This window comes from Xenopus tropicalis, chromosome 6 (assembly GCF_000004195.4).
Source record: "Xenopus tropicalis strain Nigerian chromosome 6, UCB_Xtro_10.0, whole genome shotgun sequence".
NCBI classification, from domain to species: domain Eukaryota; kingdom Metazoa; phylum Chordata; class Amphibia; order Anura; family Pipidae; genus Xenopus; species Xenopus tropicalis.
The window spans coordinates 4,464,351-4,481,661 of record NC_030682.2 but is presented as its reverse complement, the minus strand read 5'-3'; the positions used below and the strand labels follow the sequence as shown (position 1 = coordinate 4,481,661).

General features: G+C 52.8%; 2 protein-coding genes across 2 annotated transcripts in view; both read right to left on the bottom strand.

Moving 5' to 3' along the window:
- Positions 1–855: 855 nt before the first annotated feature.
- Positions 856–4,619, bottom strand: LOC101735177 (gastrula zinc finger protein XlCGF26.1). The gene is made up of 3 exons (XM_031904279.1): positions 4,512–4,619; positions 3,647–3,733; positions 856–2,039 (listed from the first exon to the last, which is right to left on the bottom strand). The coding sequence occupies exons 1-3, from the start codon at positions 4,612–4,614 to the stop codon at positions 907–909; spliced, it is 1,323 nt and encodes a 440-aa protein (XP_031760139.1). The 5' UTR covers positions 4,615–4,619; the 3' UTR covers positions 856–906.
- Positions 4,620–9,674: 5,055 nt separating this feature from the next.
- LOC101735118 (zinc finger protein 721-like) overlaps positions 9,675–17,311 on the bottom strand; it is a 28,388-nt gene continuing 20,751 nt past the window's right edge. Inside the window, exons 7-10 of the mRNA XM_031903959.1 lie at positions 13,373–13,463; positions 11,666–11,779; positions 11,469–11,582; positions 9,675–10,914 (exon numbers count right to left, since the gene is read on the bottom strand). Of these exons, the coding sequence (XP_031759819.1) occupies positions 9,737–10,914; positions 11,469–11,582; positions 11,666–11,779; positions 13,373–13,463 (1,497 nt within the window). The 3' untranslated portion in view covers positions 9,675–9,736. The remainder of the gene's footprint in view (positions 10,915–11,468; positions 11,583–11,665; positions 11,780–13,372; positions 13,464–17,311) is intronic.

Sequence of the window (17,311 nt, the reverse complement as noted above, 5' to 3'; positions counted from 1 at the left end):
GGCTGATTGGCCACTTGTGGTGATGTAGCATCAGCTGATTGGCCACTTGTGGTGATGTAGCATCAGCTGATTGGCCACTTGTGATGTAACATCGGCTGATTGGCCACTTGTGGTGATGTAGCATCGGCTGATTGGCCACTTGTGGTGATGTAACATTGGCTGATTGGCCACTTGTGGTGATGTAACATTGGCTAATTGGTCACTTGTGGTGATGTAACATCGGCTGATTGGCCACTTGTGGTGATGTAACATCGGCTGATTGGCCACTTGTGGTGATGTAACATCGGCTGATTGGCCACTTGTGGTGATGTAACATCGGCTGATTGGCCACTTGTGGTGATGTAACATCGGCTGATTGGCCACTTGTGGTGATGTAACATCAGCTGATTGGCCACTTGCGGTGATGTAACAACAGCTGATTGGCCACTTGTGGTGATGTAACATCGGCTGATTGGCCACTTGCGGTGATGTAACAACAGCTGATTGGCCACTTGTGGCAGTATGACAATAGCAGTGACCTTTACAGTAACAGAGTGCTATTCTGAGACACTTTGCAATTGGTCTTCATTTTCCATTATTTGCGTTTTTTTAATTGTTTAGCTTTTTGTTCAGCAGTTCCCCAGTTTGAAATTTCAGCAGCTATCTGGTTGCTAGGGTCCTATTTGACCTAGCAACCAGCCAGTGATTTAAAAGAGAGACAGGAATATGAATAGGAGAGGGGCCGATTAGAAAAATGAGTAACAGTCCCTGCCAGAAGCACAGTCGGAGGGGGAGAGCCAATCACAGCCCTGCAGTCACACAAGCACAGACAGACTTCAGTTCCCTATCAGGTCAGCCTAGCTGCCGATTGGTTCCTATCCTACAGTGCCGCCGCCCCCCTGCACAGCCTGGGAAAGGAGGCAGTTTCTAGTGTATGTGAATTTTTTTGTGGACCTGAAGGCTGATTTTTTGAGTGAAGCTTTTGCCACATTCGGTGCAGCTGAATGGTTTCTCCCCGGTGTGGATTCTCTGGTGCTGGCGGAGGTTGTGCTTGTGGCTGAACCTTTTATTGCACTCAGTACATACAAATGGTTTCTCCCCTGTGTGAGTTTTCTCGTGGACACGAAGGCTGCTACTTTGACAGAAGCTTTTCCCACATTCCGTGCAGGTGAATGGTTTTGCCCCCGTGTGAATCCTCTGGTGCCTGTGAAGGGCGTCTTTAAGTTGGAAGCTTTTCCCACATTCCGTGCAAGTGAAAGGCTTTAAGCCTGTATGAACCGTCTGGTGGATGTGAAGGCTGCCGATCTGGGAGAAACTTTTCCCGCATTCTGTGCACATGAATGGGTTTTCCCCGGTGTGAATGGTTTGGTGGCTGAGGAGGCTGCTCTTGTGAGAGAACCCTTGGCCGCATTCTTTACACCAATATGGATTTTCCCCCGTGTGAACCCGGTTGTGAACCTGGAGGCTGGTCTTCCGCGAGAAACCTCTCCCACATTCGGCACAAGTGAAGGGTTTCTCCCCCGTGTGAATTCGGCTGTGACTGTGAAGGCTGCTCTTGTGAGTAAAACTCGCCCCACATTCCGTGCAGGTGAATGGTTTCTCCGCTTTGTGGATATTCCGGTGTGTGCGGAGGGTGCTCTGATCGTAAAACGAGCTCCCGCATTCAGTGCAGGCAAAGGGTTTTACCCCGGCGTGAATCCTCTCGTGAACGAGGAGGCTGCTCTTCTGAGAGAAACGCTTCCCACATTGTGTGCAGGTAAATGGTTTCTCTCCCGTGTGAATTCGGCTGTGGCTGTGAAGACCGCTCTTATGGGAGAAGCGTTTCCCGCACTCCGCGCAGGTGTATGGTTTCTCCCCCACGCAGTTGGGCCCGGATGGGACACAGTGGTGGGTGAGTAAATGGCTGTTCCCCGATAGGCATTTCCCACATGTATCGCAGATAAACCCCGATGATTTACGGTTGGGCGAGAAATCTTTGTATCTTGCGCTCGACAGTCCGAGGCTGCGTATTGGCTCCCCGGCTGTATCGGCCCAGCTTTCTCCGTCACTCAAACTGCAATCTAATAGGGAGAAGCATAACCTGATGAATGGGCCAATCAGGCATGGATATGCAGCGGAATTCCGCATTTCACCAATGGTGAATCGTTTAGCGAAACTTCCATGAAATTTTGCAGCAGAAAATTGGCAGTTGTGTCAAAAAAGGGGTGTGGTTTCTGTAAGGTGCTGTACAACTATGTCACTTCTATATATATTTATATAGTGAATTAAGTACCCCCTGTTGTGTAATATAAGTATATTATAAGTCTGCGAGGAGTTCCTTATAATATATAGTGAATAAAGAACCCCCTGTTGTGTAATATAAGGATATTATAAGTCTGCGAGGAGTTCCTTATATAGTGAATAAAGTACCCCCTGTTGTATAATATAAGGATATTATAAGTCTGCGAGGAGTTCCTTATAATATATAGTGAATAATAAGGATATTATAAGCCCCCGAGGAGTTCCTTATAATATATAGTGAATAAAGTGCCCCCTATTGTAACATATAGGGATATTATAAGCCCCCGAGGAGTTCCTTATAATATATAGTGAATAAAGAACCCCCTGTTGTGTAATATGAGGATATTATAAGTCTGTGAGGAGTTCCTTATAATATATAGTGAATAAAGAACCCCCTGTTGTGTAATATGAGGATATTATAAGTCTGTGAGGAGTTCCTTATAATATATAGTGAATAAAGTGCCCCCTATTGTAACATATAGGGATATTATAAGCCCCCGAGGAGTTCCTTATAATATATAGTGAATAAAGTACCCCCTATTGTAACATATAGGGATATTATAAGCCCCCGAGGAGTTCCTTATAATATATAGTGAATAAAGTACCCCCTATTGTAACATATAGGGATATTATAAGCCCCCGAGGAGTTCCTTATAATATATAGTGAATAAAGTACCCCCTATTGTAACATATAGGGATATTATAAGCCCCCGAGGAGTTCCTTATAATATATAGTGAATAAAGAACTCCCTGTTGTGTAATATAAGGATATTATAAGTCTGCGAGGAGTTCTGAGGTGACTTATAATATCTTCATAGTTTACAATAGGGGGTACATTATTTATTATAATATACAAGTTTCAGTGAGTCATGTGACAAATGACATCACTCCGATTATAGCTGATGACATCACTAAGCACCGTTTATAAGGATATAATTTACAGTTTGGTCCCATAGGGAAATGACCCGACTGTATATTATATAATAATAGAAAAGGATTCCAATCCAGTTGATCCACACACAGTCCCCCTGGCTAGTATGCAGAGGGCAAGGGAGGCTGCTCAAGATTAAAGGGGAACTATCATGACATTTAACATAAACTTTATTTCATGGGAATAACATATAGAATAAATGAATAAAACCCCTAACCCTGTAGGTTTCACATGAGGGGTGGGCGTGTCCTAACGGTCCCTGCCAGAAGCACAGTAGGAGGGGGAGAGCCAATCACAGCCCAGCACTCACACAAGCACAGACAGGCTTCAGTTCCCTATCAGGTCAGCCTCATAGATCATATTTGGAACGTTTCTTATTTCTTTAAGGTAAAAAAGACATTCAATTTTAACTTTTAAGATAGTTCCCCTGTAACATCACTTGCCCTGAGTGTTTACCGGTTTCTTCTGGAGTCAGAGGGTCAGAGTCAGGTTCCTCTTCCTTGATTTGTATCTCTAATATTTCCAGCTCCTCTTCAGGGAAATCTGCCAGTAAGGGAGAGACAGGGCCGTGTAAAGCTGGGAGTAAGGGAGAGACAGGGCCGTGTAAAGCTGGGAGTAAGGGAGAGACAGGGCCGTGTAAAGCTGGGAGTAAGGGAGAGACAGGGCCGTGTAAAGCTGGGAGTAAGGGAGAGACAGGGCCGTGTAAAGCTGGGAGTAAGGAAGAGACAGGGCCGCGTAAAGCTGGGAGTAAGGGAGAGACAGGGCCGTGTAAAGCTGGGAGTAAGGGAGAGACAGGGCCGTGTAAAGCTGGGAGTAAGGGAGAGACAGGGCCGTGTAAAGCTGGCAGTAAGGGAGAGACAGGGCCGTGTAAAGCTGGGAGTAAGGGAGAGACAGGGCCGTGTAAAGCTGGGAGTAAGGGAGAGACAGGGCCGTGTAAAGCTGGGAGTAAGGGAGAGACAGGGCCGTGTAAAGCTGGGAGTAAGGGAGAGACAGGGCCGTGTAAAGCTGGGAGTAAGGGAGAGACAGGGCCGTGTAAAGCTGGGAGTAAGGGAGAGACAGGGCCGTGTAAAGCTGGGAGTAAGGGAGAGACAGGGCCGTGTAAAGCTGGGAGTAAGGGAGAGACAGGGCCGTGTAAAGCTGGGAGTAAGGGAGAGACAGGGCCGTGTAAAGCTGGGAGTAAGGGAGAGACAGGGCCGTGTAAAGCTGGGAGTAAGGGAGAGACAGGGCCGTGTAAAGCTGGGAGTAAGGGAGAGACAGGGGCGCGTAAAGCTGGGAGTAAGGAAGTGCCTTGGCGCCTTATTAATAAAGAAACGTTACTCACCGGCCCCAGGAACGGGATCCATTTCCCTCTTTATTGTGGGCAGAGGCTCCTCAGTGTCCGGCTCTTCATTCTCCCATTTCCCCTCTAACCTCCTTGGTTCCATCTCTGGAGAACCTGACAGCAAGGAACAGAAACCCACCATATAAAGCTGCCTGTGGGGCTGCGCTTGGGCCCCCCCTCTGATATTAGTGCAATAAATACATGTTGTACAGGGAGGGGTTTATCCAATCAGTAAACTGCCCCTCTCTATCAGCCCCTGCAGCGGGATTAACCCCCAGTCCCACAGCCGCCCCTCTCTATCAGCCCCTGCAGCGGGATTAACCCCCAGTCCCACAGCCGCCCCTCTCTATCGGCCCCTGCAGCGGGATTAACCCCCAGTCCCACAGCCGCCCCTCTCTATCAGCCCCTGCAGCGGGATTAACCCCCAGTCCCACAGCCGCCCCTCTCTATCAGCCCCTGCAGCGGGATTAACCCCAGTCCCACAGCCGCCCCTCTCTATCAGCCCCTGCAGCGGGATTAACCCCCAGTCCCACAGCCGCCCCTCTCTATCGGCCCCTGCAGCGGGATTAACCCCCAGTCCCACAGCCGCCCCTCTCTATCGGCCCCTGCAGCGGGATTAACCCCCAGTCCCACAGCCGCCCCTCTCTATCGGCCCCTGCAGCGGATTACCCCAGTCCCACAGCCGCCCTCTCTATCGGCCCCTGCAGCGGGATTAACCCCCAGTCCCACAGCCGCCCCTCTCTATCGGCCCCTGCAGCGGGATTAACCCCCAGTCCCACAGCCGCCCCTCTCTATCGGCCCCTGCAGCGGGATTAACCCCCAGTCCCACAGCCGCCCCTCTCTATCGGCCCCTGCAGCGGGATTAACCCCCAGTCCCACAGCCGCCCCTCTCTATCGGCCCCTGCAGCGGGATTAACCCCCAGTCCCACAGCCGCCCCTCTCTATCAGCCCCTGCAGCGGGATTAACCCCCAGTCCCACAGCCGCCCTCTCTATCAGCCCCTGCAGCGGGATTAACCCCCAGTCCCACAGCCGCCCCTCTCTATCAGCCCCTGCAGCGGGATTAACCCCCAGTCCCACAGCCGCCCCTCTCTATCGGCCCCTGCAGCGGGATTAACCCCCAGTCCCACAGCCGCCCCTCTCTATCAGCCCCTGCAGCGGGATTAACCCCCAGTCCCACAGCCGCCCTCTCTATCAGCCCTGCAGCGGGATTAACCCCCAGTCCCACAGCCGCCCCTCTCTATCAGCCCCTGCAGCGGGATTAACCCCCAGTCCCACAGCCGCCCCTCTCTATCAGCCCCTGCAGCGGGATTAACCCCCAGTCCCACAGCCGCCCCTCTATCAGCCCCTGCAGCGGGATAACCCCAGTCCACAGCCGCCCCTCTCTATCAGCCCCTGCAGCGGGATTAACCCCCAGTCCCACAGCCGCCCCTCTCTATCAGCCCCTGCAGCGGGATTAACCCCCAGTCCCACAGCCGCCCCTCTCTATCAGCCCCTGCAGCGGGATTAACCCCCAGTCCCACAGCCGCCCCTCTCTATCAGCCCCTGCAGCGGGATTAACCCCCAGTCCCACAGACAGTGCAGGGAGGAGGAGGAGGAGGAGGAGGGAAAAGCACTTACCCAGTAGCCCAGGCTGGAGATGTGAGTGCAGGGGAGGGACAATGCCAGGGACACAGGGGAGGGAGTTACAGGACACAGTTCCCAGCATGCCCCTCACTCAGGCCCCTCACATCTCGCCTCTCACACACAGGGGAAGACACTGACACATTTCAGTCCCGCCTCTCGGGGAGAATCTCCGTCCCACTGTGATTACGCAACAAGTTTAGGGGCGGGGCGGGGCGGGCCGAGGTTTCACCCAATTGACTGATACATTCATTCCCAAGCGCTCAGTAGGCGCCGCCATGTTGTTGGTGGGCACAATAAGCTTTATCTGAATCGCGGAACTGGGAGTCACAGCGGGGCTGTAGGGGCCGGAGTGGGGAACGCGTAGTAAGAGGGAGGTTCCCTCAGTGTTAGTTATATCCCGGCAATGGGGGCGGGGCTGTGACGGGCTCAATGCGATTCCCTCATATCTGTGTCAGTCTGTCCCGCAATGGCGGCTCCAACTGCTGTACCGGCACCTCTGTGCCCATAGATACATTCATATAAGCGACTATTAATATTCTGCCCCTACTGGGCTCTGTATGGGGGGGGGGGCTGGGGCAATTCCATCAGCAGAAGGGGGGGGGGCTGGGGCAATTCCATCAGCAGAAGGGGGGGGCTGGGGCAATTCCATCAGCAGAAGGGGGGGGGGACTGGGGCAATTCCATCAGCAGAAGGGGGGGGGGGGCTGGGGCAATTCCATCAGCAGAAGGGGGGGGGGGGGACTGGGGCAATTCCATCAGCAGAAGGGGGGGGGGGGGGCTGGGGCAATTCCATCAGCAGAAGGGGGGGGGGCTGGGGCAATTCCATCAGCAGAAGGGGGGGGGGGACTGGGGCAATTCCATCAGCAGAAGGGGGGGGGGGACTGGGGCAATTCCATCAGCAGAAGGGGGGGGGGGGCTGGGGCAATTCCATCAGCAGAAGGGGGGGGGGCTGGGGCAATTCCATTAGCAGAAGGGGGGGGACTGGGGCAATTCCATTAGCAGAAGGGGGGGGCTGGGGCAATTCCATCAGCAGAAGGGGGGGGGGACTGGGGCAATTCCATCAGCAGAAGGGGGGGGGCTGGGGCAATTCCATCAGCAGAAGGGGGGGGGGACTGAGGCAATTCCATCAGCAGAAGGGGGGGACTGGGGCAATTCCATCAGCAGAAGGGGGGGGGCTGGGGCAATTCCATTAGCAGAAGGGGGGGGACTGGGGCAATTCCATTAGCAGAAGGGGGGGGGCTGGGGCAATTCCATCAGCAGAAGGGGGGGGGGACTGGGGCAATTCCATCAGTAGAAGGGGGGGACTGGGGCAATTCCATCAGCAGAAGGGGGGGGGGCTGGGGCAATTCCATCAGCAGAAGGGGGGGGGGGACTGAGGCAATTCCATCAGCAGAAGGGGGGGACTGGGGCAATTCCATCAGCAGAAGGGGGGTGGGACTGAGGCAATTCCATCAGCAGAAGGGGGGGGGCTGGGGCAATTCCATCAGCAGAAGGGGGGGGACAGAGGCAATTCCATCAGCAGAAGGGGGGGTGGGACTGGGGCAATTCCATTAGCAGAAGGGGGGGTGGGACTGGGGCAATTCCATCAGCAGAAGGGGGGGTGGGACAGAGGCAATTCCATCAGCAGAAGGGGGGGTGGGACTGAGGCAATTCCATCAGCAGAAGTGGGGGGGACTGGGGCAATTCCATCAGCAGAAGGTGGGGTGGGACTGGGGCAATTCCATTAGCAGAAGGGGGGGTGGGACTGGGGCAATTCCATTAGCAGAAGGGGGGGTGGGACTGGGGCAATTCCATCAGCAGAAGGGGGGGGGGGCTGGGGCAAATCCATCAGTGGAAGGGGGGGGGGGCTGGGGTAAATCCATCAGTGGAAGGGGGGGGGGGCTGGGGTAAATCCATCAGTGGAAGTATACTCCTGTAAATGACCTGTTGGCTGTAGGTCTGTAACTGATTCTCAGTAAGTGCTCAGTGTCCCTGCAGCCCCCAGGGTAGCGCCATTATACCCCATGGGCCTGTTACACCCACAGCTGCGGATACAGAATGGGAATTACCCCGACATTCCGGGCCTGGAGATTCCCCCCCGAGAGGCTGTTTTGCTGAAACGCTGGGGTAATTCTCATTTTATGGAAAAATATGAATCTGATTTAACGTGTATTAATTCTACTTGATTCTCTGAGTTTTTAAAACAATTTTATAAAGAAAAAATCTTTTTCTCAATCCCGTTGTGCTGGAAATGATGTGTGTGTGTGAGCCCATACTGATATATAGTGTATCGTTTAGTTGCCCTATATGGGGGTACTTTTGGCTTTTTGCACCATATCGTGACTTATATATCCTGATGTTGCTGAATCGATTGCCCATCGATATCGAGGGCCCCACCATCACAATACATAGATGCCAACATGGCTGAATATAATAGGGGCAATATAAATCTATGGTGGAAATGAGAATAAGGTTAATGGAAATTGTCATTGGCTGAGACTCACTAAGCCTGGGGCCCACACAATCCGGCAAGTCTGACCCTTCAACGATAGAAAATGACTGTGAAAGTTCTCATTCTCTCTGCTCTTTTGTCTGCCTATCGGGTACAGCTGGCACATTGTGTCGCACACAGACTCTGCATTTCCTGCTCCTGGGCTGCTCTCTTTCCCATGGTCAGACAGGAACCCCCCCCTGGGTAAGTGAATACAATCTCCCCCCAGTACTTACCCAGGTACAGAGCTCTGATTCTCTGTACTTCCTGCTCCTGGGCTGCTCTCTTTCCCATGGTCAGGCAGGAACCCCCCCCTGGGTAAGTGAATCCAATCTCCCCCCAGTACTTACCCAGGTACAGAGCTCTGATTCTCTGTACTTCCTGCTCCTGGGCTGCTCTCTTTCCCATGGTCAGGCAGGAACCTCCCCCTGGGTAAGTGAATCCAATCTCCCCCCAGTACTTACCCAGGTACAGAGCTCTGATTCTCTGTACTTCCTGCTCCTGGGCTGCTCTCTTTCCCATGGTCAGGCAGGAACCTCCCCCTGGGTAAGTGAATCCAATCTCCCCCCAGTACTTACCCAGGTACAGAGCTCTGATTCTCTGTACTTCCTGCTCCTAGGCTGCTCTCTTTCCCATGGTCAGACAGGAACCTCCCCCCGGGTAAGTGAATCCAATCTCCCCCCAGTACTTACCCAGGTACAGAGCTCTGATTCTCTGTACTTCCTGCTCCTGGGCTGCTCTCTTTCCCATGGTCAGACAGGAACCTCCCCCTGGGTAAGTGAATTCAATCTCCCCCCAGTACTTACCCAGGTACAGAGCTCTGATTCTCTGTACTTCCTGCTCCTGGGCTGCTCTCTTTCCCATGGTCAGGCAGGAACCTCCCCCTGGGTAAGTGAATCCAATCTCCCCCCAGTACTTACTCAGGTACAGAGCTCTGATTCTCTGTACTTCCTGCTCCTGGGCTGCTCTCTTTCCCATGGCCTGCAATGCAATTGTTCTTCCTACAGAGAACCAAAGCTCCACCAACCCACAGAGAACCCATGAATATAAAGGAACAGGAAGTACCGGTATTTGGTGTGCGCAGGACTATGTATTTATTGTAGATGATCGATGGTTTAGTCCAATTATTGATTCAAGTCCTTTTTTTAAGTCCTTTTTTCCCCATTTTGATCATTTTGTTTGTCTTCCTTTGTTTATCCCTCTTGTGCGTTTTCTTGTGGTAGTGAAAGCTGCTGTTTAACGAGAAGCTCCTCCCACACTCTGCGCAGGTGAATGGTTTCTCCCCGGTGTGCACAATCTGGTGCTTGTGGAGGGTGCTCTTTAGGGAGAACATCTTCCCGCACTCTGAGCACACGAATGGTTTCTCCCCTGTGTGGATCCTCTGGTGGTTGCGGAGGCTGTCATTGAAGGTGAAGCTCCTCCCACACTCTGTGCACCTAAATGGTTTCACCCCAGTATGAATCGCCTGGTGCTTTTGGAGGTTGCTGCTTTGATAATAACTTTTGCCACATTCCGTACAGGTGAATGGTTTCTCCCCCGTGTGAATCCGCTGGTGCCGGCGCAGGGTGTCCTTTAGGGTGAAGCCCTTCCCACATTCCGTGCATACGAATGGTTTCTCTGCTTTGTGCGTGTTCTGGTGCCTACGTAACGTGCTCAGGTCGGAAAAGAATCTCCCACACTCGGCGCAGGCGAATGGTTTCACCCCCGTGTGAGTCCTCAGGTGAGCGTGGAGGCTGCTGTTGCTGGAAAAGCGCTTCCCGCACTCTGTGCACACGTAGGGGTTGTCCCCCGTGTGAATGCGGCAGTGTAACTGCAGGCTGCTCTTTCGGGAAAAGCTTTTCCCACATTCCGCGCAGGTGAATGGTTTCTCCCCGGTGTGAATCCTGTGATGGAGCTGAAGGCTGTTCCTAAAGGAGAAGCATTTCCCGCACTCTGTGCACTTGAAGGGTTTCTCTCTGGAAAGGATTCTGCCGTTTTTATGGAAGTTTTGCCCCTCTGCGCTGACTCGGGGGTCCCTGCCCCCCATCTTCCTCCCGGCGCAGGCATAGAGGTGGGTGTGCAGCTCCCGGTGCTCCGAGAAACTATTCCCACACTTACTGCAGATAAAGCCCGATGGTTCTGTGCCGGCCGGGCCGTCCTCGTGCCCTGGGGCCGATTCGCAGCTTTGCTCTTCACTGCCCATTAATACCCCAGTGCCCTTGTCTGTACCCAGAGTACCGGGGGTATCAAGGGACCCGGGGGCATCAGAGCGGTGTTGGTTTAACTGTGGCCTGTAGTTGTCCCAGTTCTCCTCATCACTCCAGCAATTGTCTGGCAAAAGAAAGACACATATTGTTATATGATCCCCAAACCATGAATGGGGGGACCCGGGGCAATCAGCGTGGGGTCCCCCATATCGATATAGAGATTCCGGAATCAGCTCAGGGCAAAGGGCAGCTGCCCCTATTTGCCACACACTGGGGCTGTGGATTGACAAAGGGGTCTTGTTGCAGGTGAGTGAGGGGAGGGGCCAATAGTATTGAGGGGAGGGGCCAGTAGTATTGCCTTGGGCACCAAGATGGCCGGCACAGTGGGAAGACCTGACAGGGAACTGAAGCATTCTGTGGGAAGGGAGAGCTGTGATTGGCTACCTACACCCTGCTGTGCTTCTGGGGAACAACCATTAGCCCCCCCCAGGCAGGTACCCAGCTGGGGGGCAAACACAGCTCCAAAGCAGGGCAACAATTTTATTATTACAGCAACCAATGTCTCTTTCTCCAACCACTCTTCCCCCACATAAGCCCCTCCCCTCTTTCTACTTAATAACTCTGCTCTCCATTCAGGTACAACACAAACTCCTTACTGACTCCTTACTGACTCCTTACCCCAGCGAGTAAATGTAAGTGCAGATCTTCCTGCTGGGCTCCCATCATGTTCTGAGTCCGGTTCCTCCTCCTTTATCTTTATCTGTAATATTTCTGATTCAGCCAATGGGGAAGCTGCCAGTAAGGGAGAGACAGGGCCGTGTAACTGCCATGTATATATGTTGGTGTTATTTAAAAAAATATAAAACGTTACTCACCGGCCCCAGGAACGGGATCCATTTCCCTCTTTATTGTGGGCAGAGGCTCCTCAGTGTCCGGCTCTTCATTCTCCCATTTCCCCTCTAACCTCCTTGGTTCCATCTCTGGAGAACCTGACAGCAAGGAACAGAAACCCACCATATAAAGCTGCCTGTGGGGCTGCGCTTGGGCCCCCCCTCTGATATTTGTGCAATAAATACATGTTGTACAGGGAGGGGTTTATCCAATCAGTAAACTGCCCCTCTCTATCAGCCCCTGCAGCGGGATTAACCCCCAGTCCCACAGCCGCCCCTCTCTATCAGCCCCTGCAGCGGGATTAACCCCCAGTCCCACAGCCACCCCTCTCTATCAGCCCCTGCAGCGGGATTAACCCCCAGTCCCACAGCCCCCCCACTCTATCGGCCCCTGCGGCGGGATTAACCCCCAGTCCCACAGCCGCCCCTCTCTATCAGCCCCTGCAGCGGGATTAACCCCCAGTCCCACAGCCGCCCCTCTCTATCAGCCCCTGCAGCGGGATTAACCCCCAGTCCCACAGCCACCCCTCTCTATCAGCCCCTGCAGCGGGATTAACCCCCAGTCCCACAGCCCCCCCACTCTATCGGCCCCTGCGGCGGGATTAACCCCCAGTCCCACAGCCGCCCCTCTCTATCAGCCCCCTGCAGCGGGATTAACCCCCAGTCCCACAGCCGCCCCTCTCTATCGGCCCCTGCAGCGGGATTAACCCCCAGTCCCACAGCCTCCCCTCTCTATCAGCCCCTGCAGCGGGATTAACCCCCAGTCCCACAGCCGCCCCTCTCTATCGGCCCCTGCAGCGGGATTAACCCCCAGTCCCACCAGCCGCCCCTCTCTATCAGCCCCTGCAGCGGATTAACCCCCAGTCCCACAGCCGCCCCTCTCTATCGGCCCCTGCAGCGGGATTAACCCCCAGTCCACAGCCGCCCCTCTCTATCAGCCCCTGCAGCGGGATTAACCCCCAGTCCCACAGCCGCCCCTCTCTATCAGCCCCTGCAGCGGGATTAACCCCCAGTCCCACAGCCGCCCCCTCTCTATCAGCCCCTGCAGCGGATTAACCCCCAGTCCCACAGCCGCCCCTCTCTATCAGCCCCTGGCAGCGGGATTAACCCCAGTCCCACAGCCGCCCCTCTCTATCGGCCCCTGCAGCGGGATTAACCCACCCAGCTCCCCGGACCCAGCCCCGCCCCCTCTCTATCAGCCCCTGCAGCGGGATTAACCCCCAGTCCCACAGCCGCCCCTCTCTATCAGCCCCTGCAGCGGGATTAACCCCCAGTCCCACAGCCGCCCCTCTCTATCGGCCCCTGCAGCGGGATTAACCCCCAGTCCCACAGCCGCCCCTCTCTATCAGCCCCTGCAGCGGGATTAACCCCCAGTCCCACAGCCGCCCCTCTCTATCAGCCCCTGCAGCGGGATTAAACCCCAGTCCCACAGCCGCCCCTCTCTATCGGCCCCTGCAGCGGGATTAACCCCCAGTCCCACAGCCGCCCCTCTCTATCAGCCCCTGCAGCGGGATTAACCCCCAGTCCCACAGCCGCCCCTCTCTATCAGCCCCTGCAGCGGGATTAACCCCCAGTCCCACAGCCGCCCCTCTCTATCAGCCCCTGCAGCGGGATTAACCCCCAGTCCCACAGACAGTGCAGGGAGGAGGAGGAGGAGGAGGAGGAGGAGGAGGAGGAGGGAAAAGCACTTACCCAGTAGCCCAGGCTGGGGATGTGAGTGCAGGGGAGGGGAATGCCAGGGACACAGGGGGGGGGAGTTACAAACACAATCCCAGCCTGTCCCTCAGTAAATCCCCCTCACATATCGGTTCTATCCGGGAGGAATATTTTGGGGGGCAGTAACATCTTCCAGCTCCGCCCCTGGTGACAGTAGTGGGTCCCTCCTGAAAGAGCAGAGATTACGCTCAGCCCACTCCGAGAGACAGACCAATAAAATAGTTGGTTTGACGGCAGCGATGTCACTCCATAGAAGGAGCGCCGCCATTTTGTAGGTGGGCGGAATTACCGAGTTGCTATGAGCAGCCTTACTGCGCGGTGATTGGTGGAGCCGAAGAGGCCGGACGCTAAGTTCCCGCCCTTAGTGAAAACATAATACAAACAGTTCTGTGTAATGAACGTTATTTCTTATTCATGTTTGGGGCTAGGGTTCTTATACCCCCAGTAAGGCGGATATACAGGGTATATAGGGTATATAGTGCTAATGGGGTATATAGAGTATATAGTGCTAATGGGATATATAGAGTATACAGGGTATATAGTGCTAATGGGGTATATAGGGTATACAGGGTATATAGTGCTAATGGGGTATATAGGGTATACAGGGTATATAGTGCTAATGGGGTATATAGGGTATACAGGGTATATAGTGCTAATGGGGTATATAGGGTATACAGGGTATATAGTGCTAATGGGGTATATAGGGTATACAGGGTATATAGTGCTAATGGGGTATATAGGGTATACAGGGTATATAGTGCTAATGGGGTATATAGGGTATACAGGATATATAGTGCTAATGGGGTATAAAGGGTATACAGGGTATATAGAGTATACAGGATATATAGTGCTAATGGGGTATATAGAGTATATAATGCTAATGGGGAATAAGGGTATACAGGGTATATAGAGTATACAGGATATATAGTGCTAATGGGGTATATAGAGTATATAATGCTAATGGGGTATATAGGATATACAGGGTATATAGTGCTAATGGGGTATACAGGGTATATAGTGCTAATGGGGTATATAGGATATACAGGGTATACAGTGCTAATGGGGTATATAGGGTATACAGGGTATATAGTGCTAATGGGGTATATAGGGTATACAGGGTATATAGTGCTAATGGGGTATATAGGGTATACAGGGTATATAGTGCTAATGGGGTATATAGGTTATACAGGGTATACAGGATATAGAGAGTATATAGGATATACAGGGTATATAGTGCTAATGGGGTATATAGGGTATACAGGGTATCTGTGCGCTGGTTTATTAGAGACTCTGAGGCAAAAGGCACAATTGTAACTCCTGGTGAGTGCTATTTGCTGAGAGTGAGGGGATTTATAGCTGAGTAACCGCCCCCCCCGGCACTGTCAGCCCAGCGCTAGCAGGATGGGGGGCTCAGGGCGTAGGTGTTTCTTTTATCCATTTTAAGTTAATAATTCTATTCTGCAGGATTTCCTTTATTACCGGTAATAATAAACCATAGAAACTTGTGCCTGATGGGAACTGAGCTGCATGGACCTGTACTGGGGCCAAACAACCCCACTGGGGTACAGTCAGGGCTAAACTGGGCCGCCGGGGAAAAACCCATTGGGCCTCAGCGGCCCGATCCCTGTTGGCGCTTCCCCTGGGAGGATGTAGGGGGGTGGCCGGGGCCCCTGGAGGGGGGGGGTTCGGGTGAAACGACCAGTGGGGGCATCTTAGGGGTCAGGGTCCCTGGGGTGGCAGCCCCTACAAGCCCCAGTCCGACCCTGGGTACAGTGAATGCAATTATGGGAAAAGCCATTATGTGGAACCCCTAAGCAGGTTATGGGGGGTGGTCTTTAAGCAAGACCCCAACTCTCCTCTTCTTCTCTGGTAACAAACAGCAGTCCTGTCGTGCTTATAGGGGACATTGGGTGAAAAACAATAGTCATCTAAATATAGAAGGAATGGGCTTTAAAAAGTAGTTTTTTGGGCTGATTTATTGAGAAATTCCCCCAAAACCCCACTAGCCCCACCCATCTCTTCCACTTCCTGCTGCCTCCTTTCCCAGGCTGTGCAGGGGGGCGGCGGCACTGTAGGATTGGAACCAATCAGCAGCTAGGCTGACCTGATAGGGAACTGAAGCGTGTCTGTGCTCGTGTGAGTGCAGGGCTGTGATTGCCTCTCCCCCTCCTACTGTGCTTCTGGCAGGGAGCGTTAGGACACGCCCACCCCTCATGTGAAACCCAGACAGGGACCTGAGAGGATCTATAGGGAGCTCCAATAAAGGGGCCATTGTTACAGATAGGGTTAATGTTTAGCCCAAAGGGAAACCAGCACCGGGTATTATTCATAATTGCCTACAGGGTTAGGGGTTTCCTTTAACGGTGATTTAGAATAAATAACGACGCAGAACCCGGATCACAAATACCGCAGCAGTTTATTTACAGGCGGGTCAGTACCAAACATGGTTACAAGGGAGGAACGTGTCCCCACATTTATAAGCACCACTGGCCTCATCCACTTTCGTATGTGCGGGGGAGGGGGGGTTTCTAGAGTGGGCGTGGCACGTAGATAAATACAGGGTTACACCACTCGGGGGATCTGCATGCAACCTATAGGCACCGAGGGGAGGAGTTACACTGCCAGACAGGCGTAATAAATAATAACTGTGCCGTGAAACACTAGGGAGGCCCCGCCCACTACGCTGGGCTCAATGGGGCGACAACTCACACAGAACATAGGGTTAATGCAGGTTACAGACTGGTTTATACACAGCCAGGCCGGGTATTTCATGCTTAAAGGGATATGTTCCCACAAAGGGGGGTGCAAAGTCTTTCCCCAATGGGTGCAGATCTTGATAAATGCGCCACGTTGCGTTCTTATTGGATCCTGTAACAGAACAAGCGCTGGGCATCCGTGTTTTGCACACAGCTTGGAAGGCGTCCAATCAGAATCTCCCAACCCAAAAATGCCCTATTGGCTTAAAGCATCTCCTAAGTGGCGGTTTGGGGCGGAAGAAAGGAGCAGGGAGGGGGGACGGTGAGCGAATCCCCGCCCCCGAGGAGCAGTAGCGCAGTCACTAGCGTAGGGAAATGGGCGGGGTTATCATATAAATCATACAGCGTTACGGCCATTAATACATATTGTCGGGCGTTGATCCAAGGATTAGTCCATGTCGGTGTCCCGGGGGGGGAGATTTATTTCCCCTTTGCAGCCATTGAATCAACTTGTAAGTGAAATAAGAATTACGTTAAAAAGCATAATGGTACATTCATACTCACAGGTAACTACCATGATAAAAGGCCGTTCCTCCATTACTATCCCATCATGCTCAGGGGTGGCGCTATTTCTGCCAGTTTGCTGAGGGACAGCGGCTGAAAGGGTTTTGGCGCAGGTTCACCTTTAGATTAACTTTAATATGTCATAGAATGGCCTATTCTTAGCAACTTTTCAATTGGTCTTTATTTGTAATAGTTTTGAATCTCTCTCCAGCTTTCAAACTGGGGGGGGGGGGTCACTGACCCCGGCAGCCATAACTATTGCTCCGTGGGGCTATGGTTTTATTGTTACTTTTTATTACTTATTTGTCTATTTAGGCCCTCCTCCATTTCTATTCTTGTCCCCTGTTCAAATCTCTGCCTGGTTGCTAGGTGAAATGGACCCTAGCAACCAAATAGCTGCCAAAATTCCAAAATAGTTCAAAAACCTCAAATAATAGAAAATGAAGACCAATTGCAAATGGCCTCGTAATGGCATTTTCTACATCATACTAAAAGTTTATCTAAAGGTGAATAACCCCTCGGGCCCGACGCGCCATTCCCAATCAGCTCTACTTGATATCAGCCTATGGCGGGGGGGCGTGTCCCCTATGCCCCCGCGACGGTTCTACTTGGTAGTTACCGGCACCTACACACAATAAATACTTGCCCTGTAACA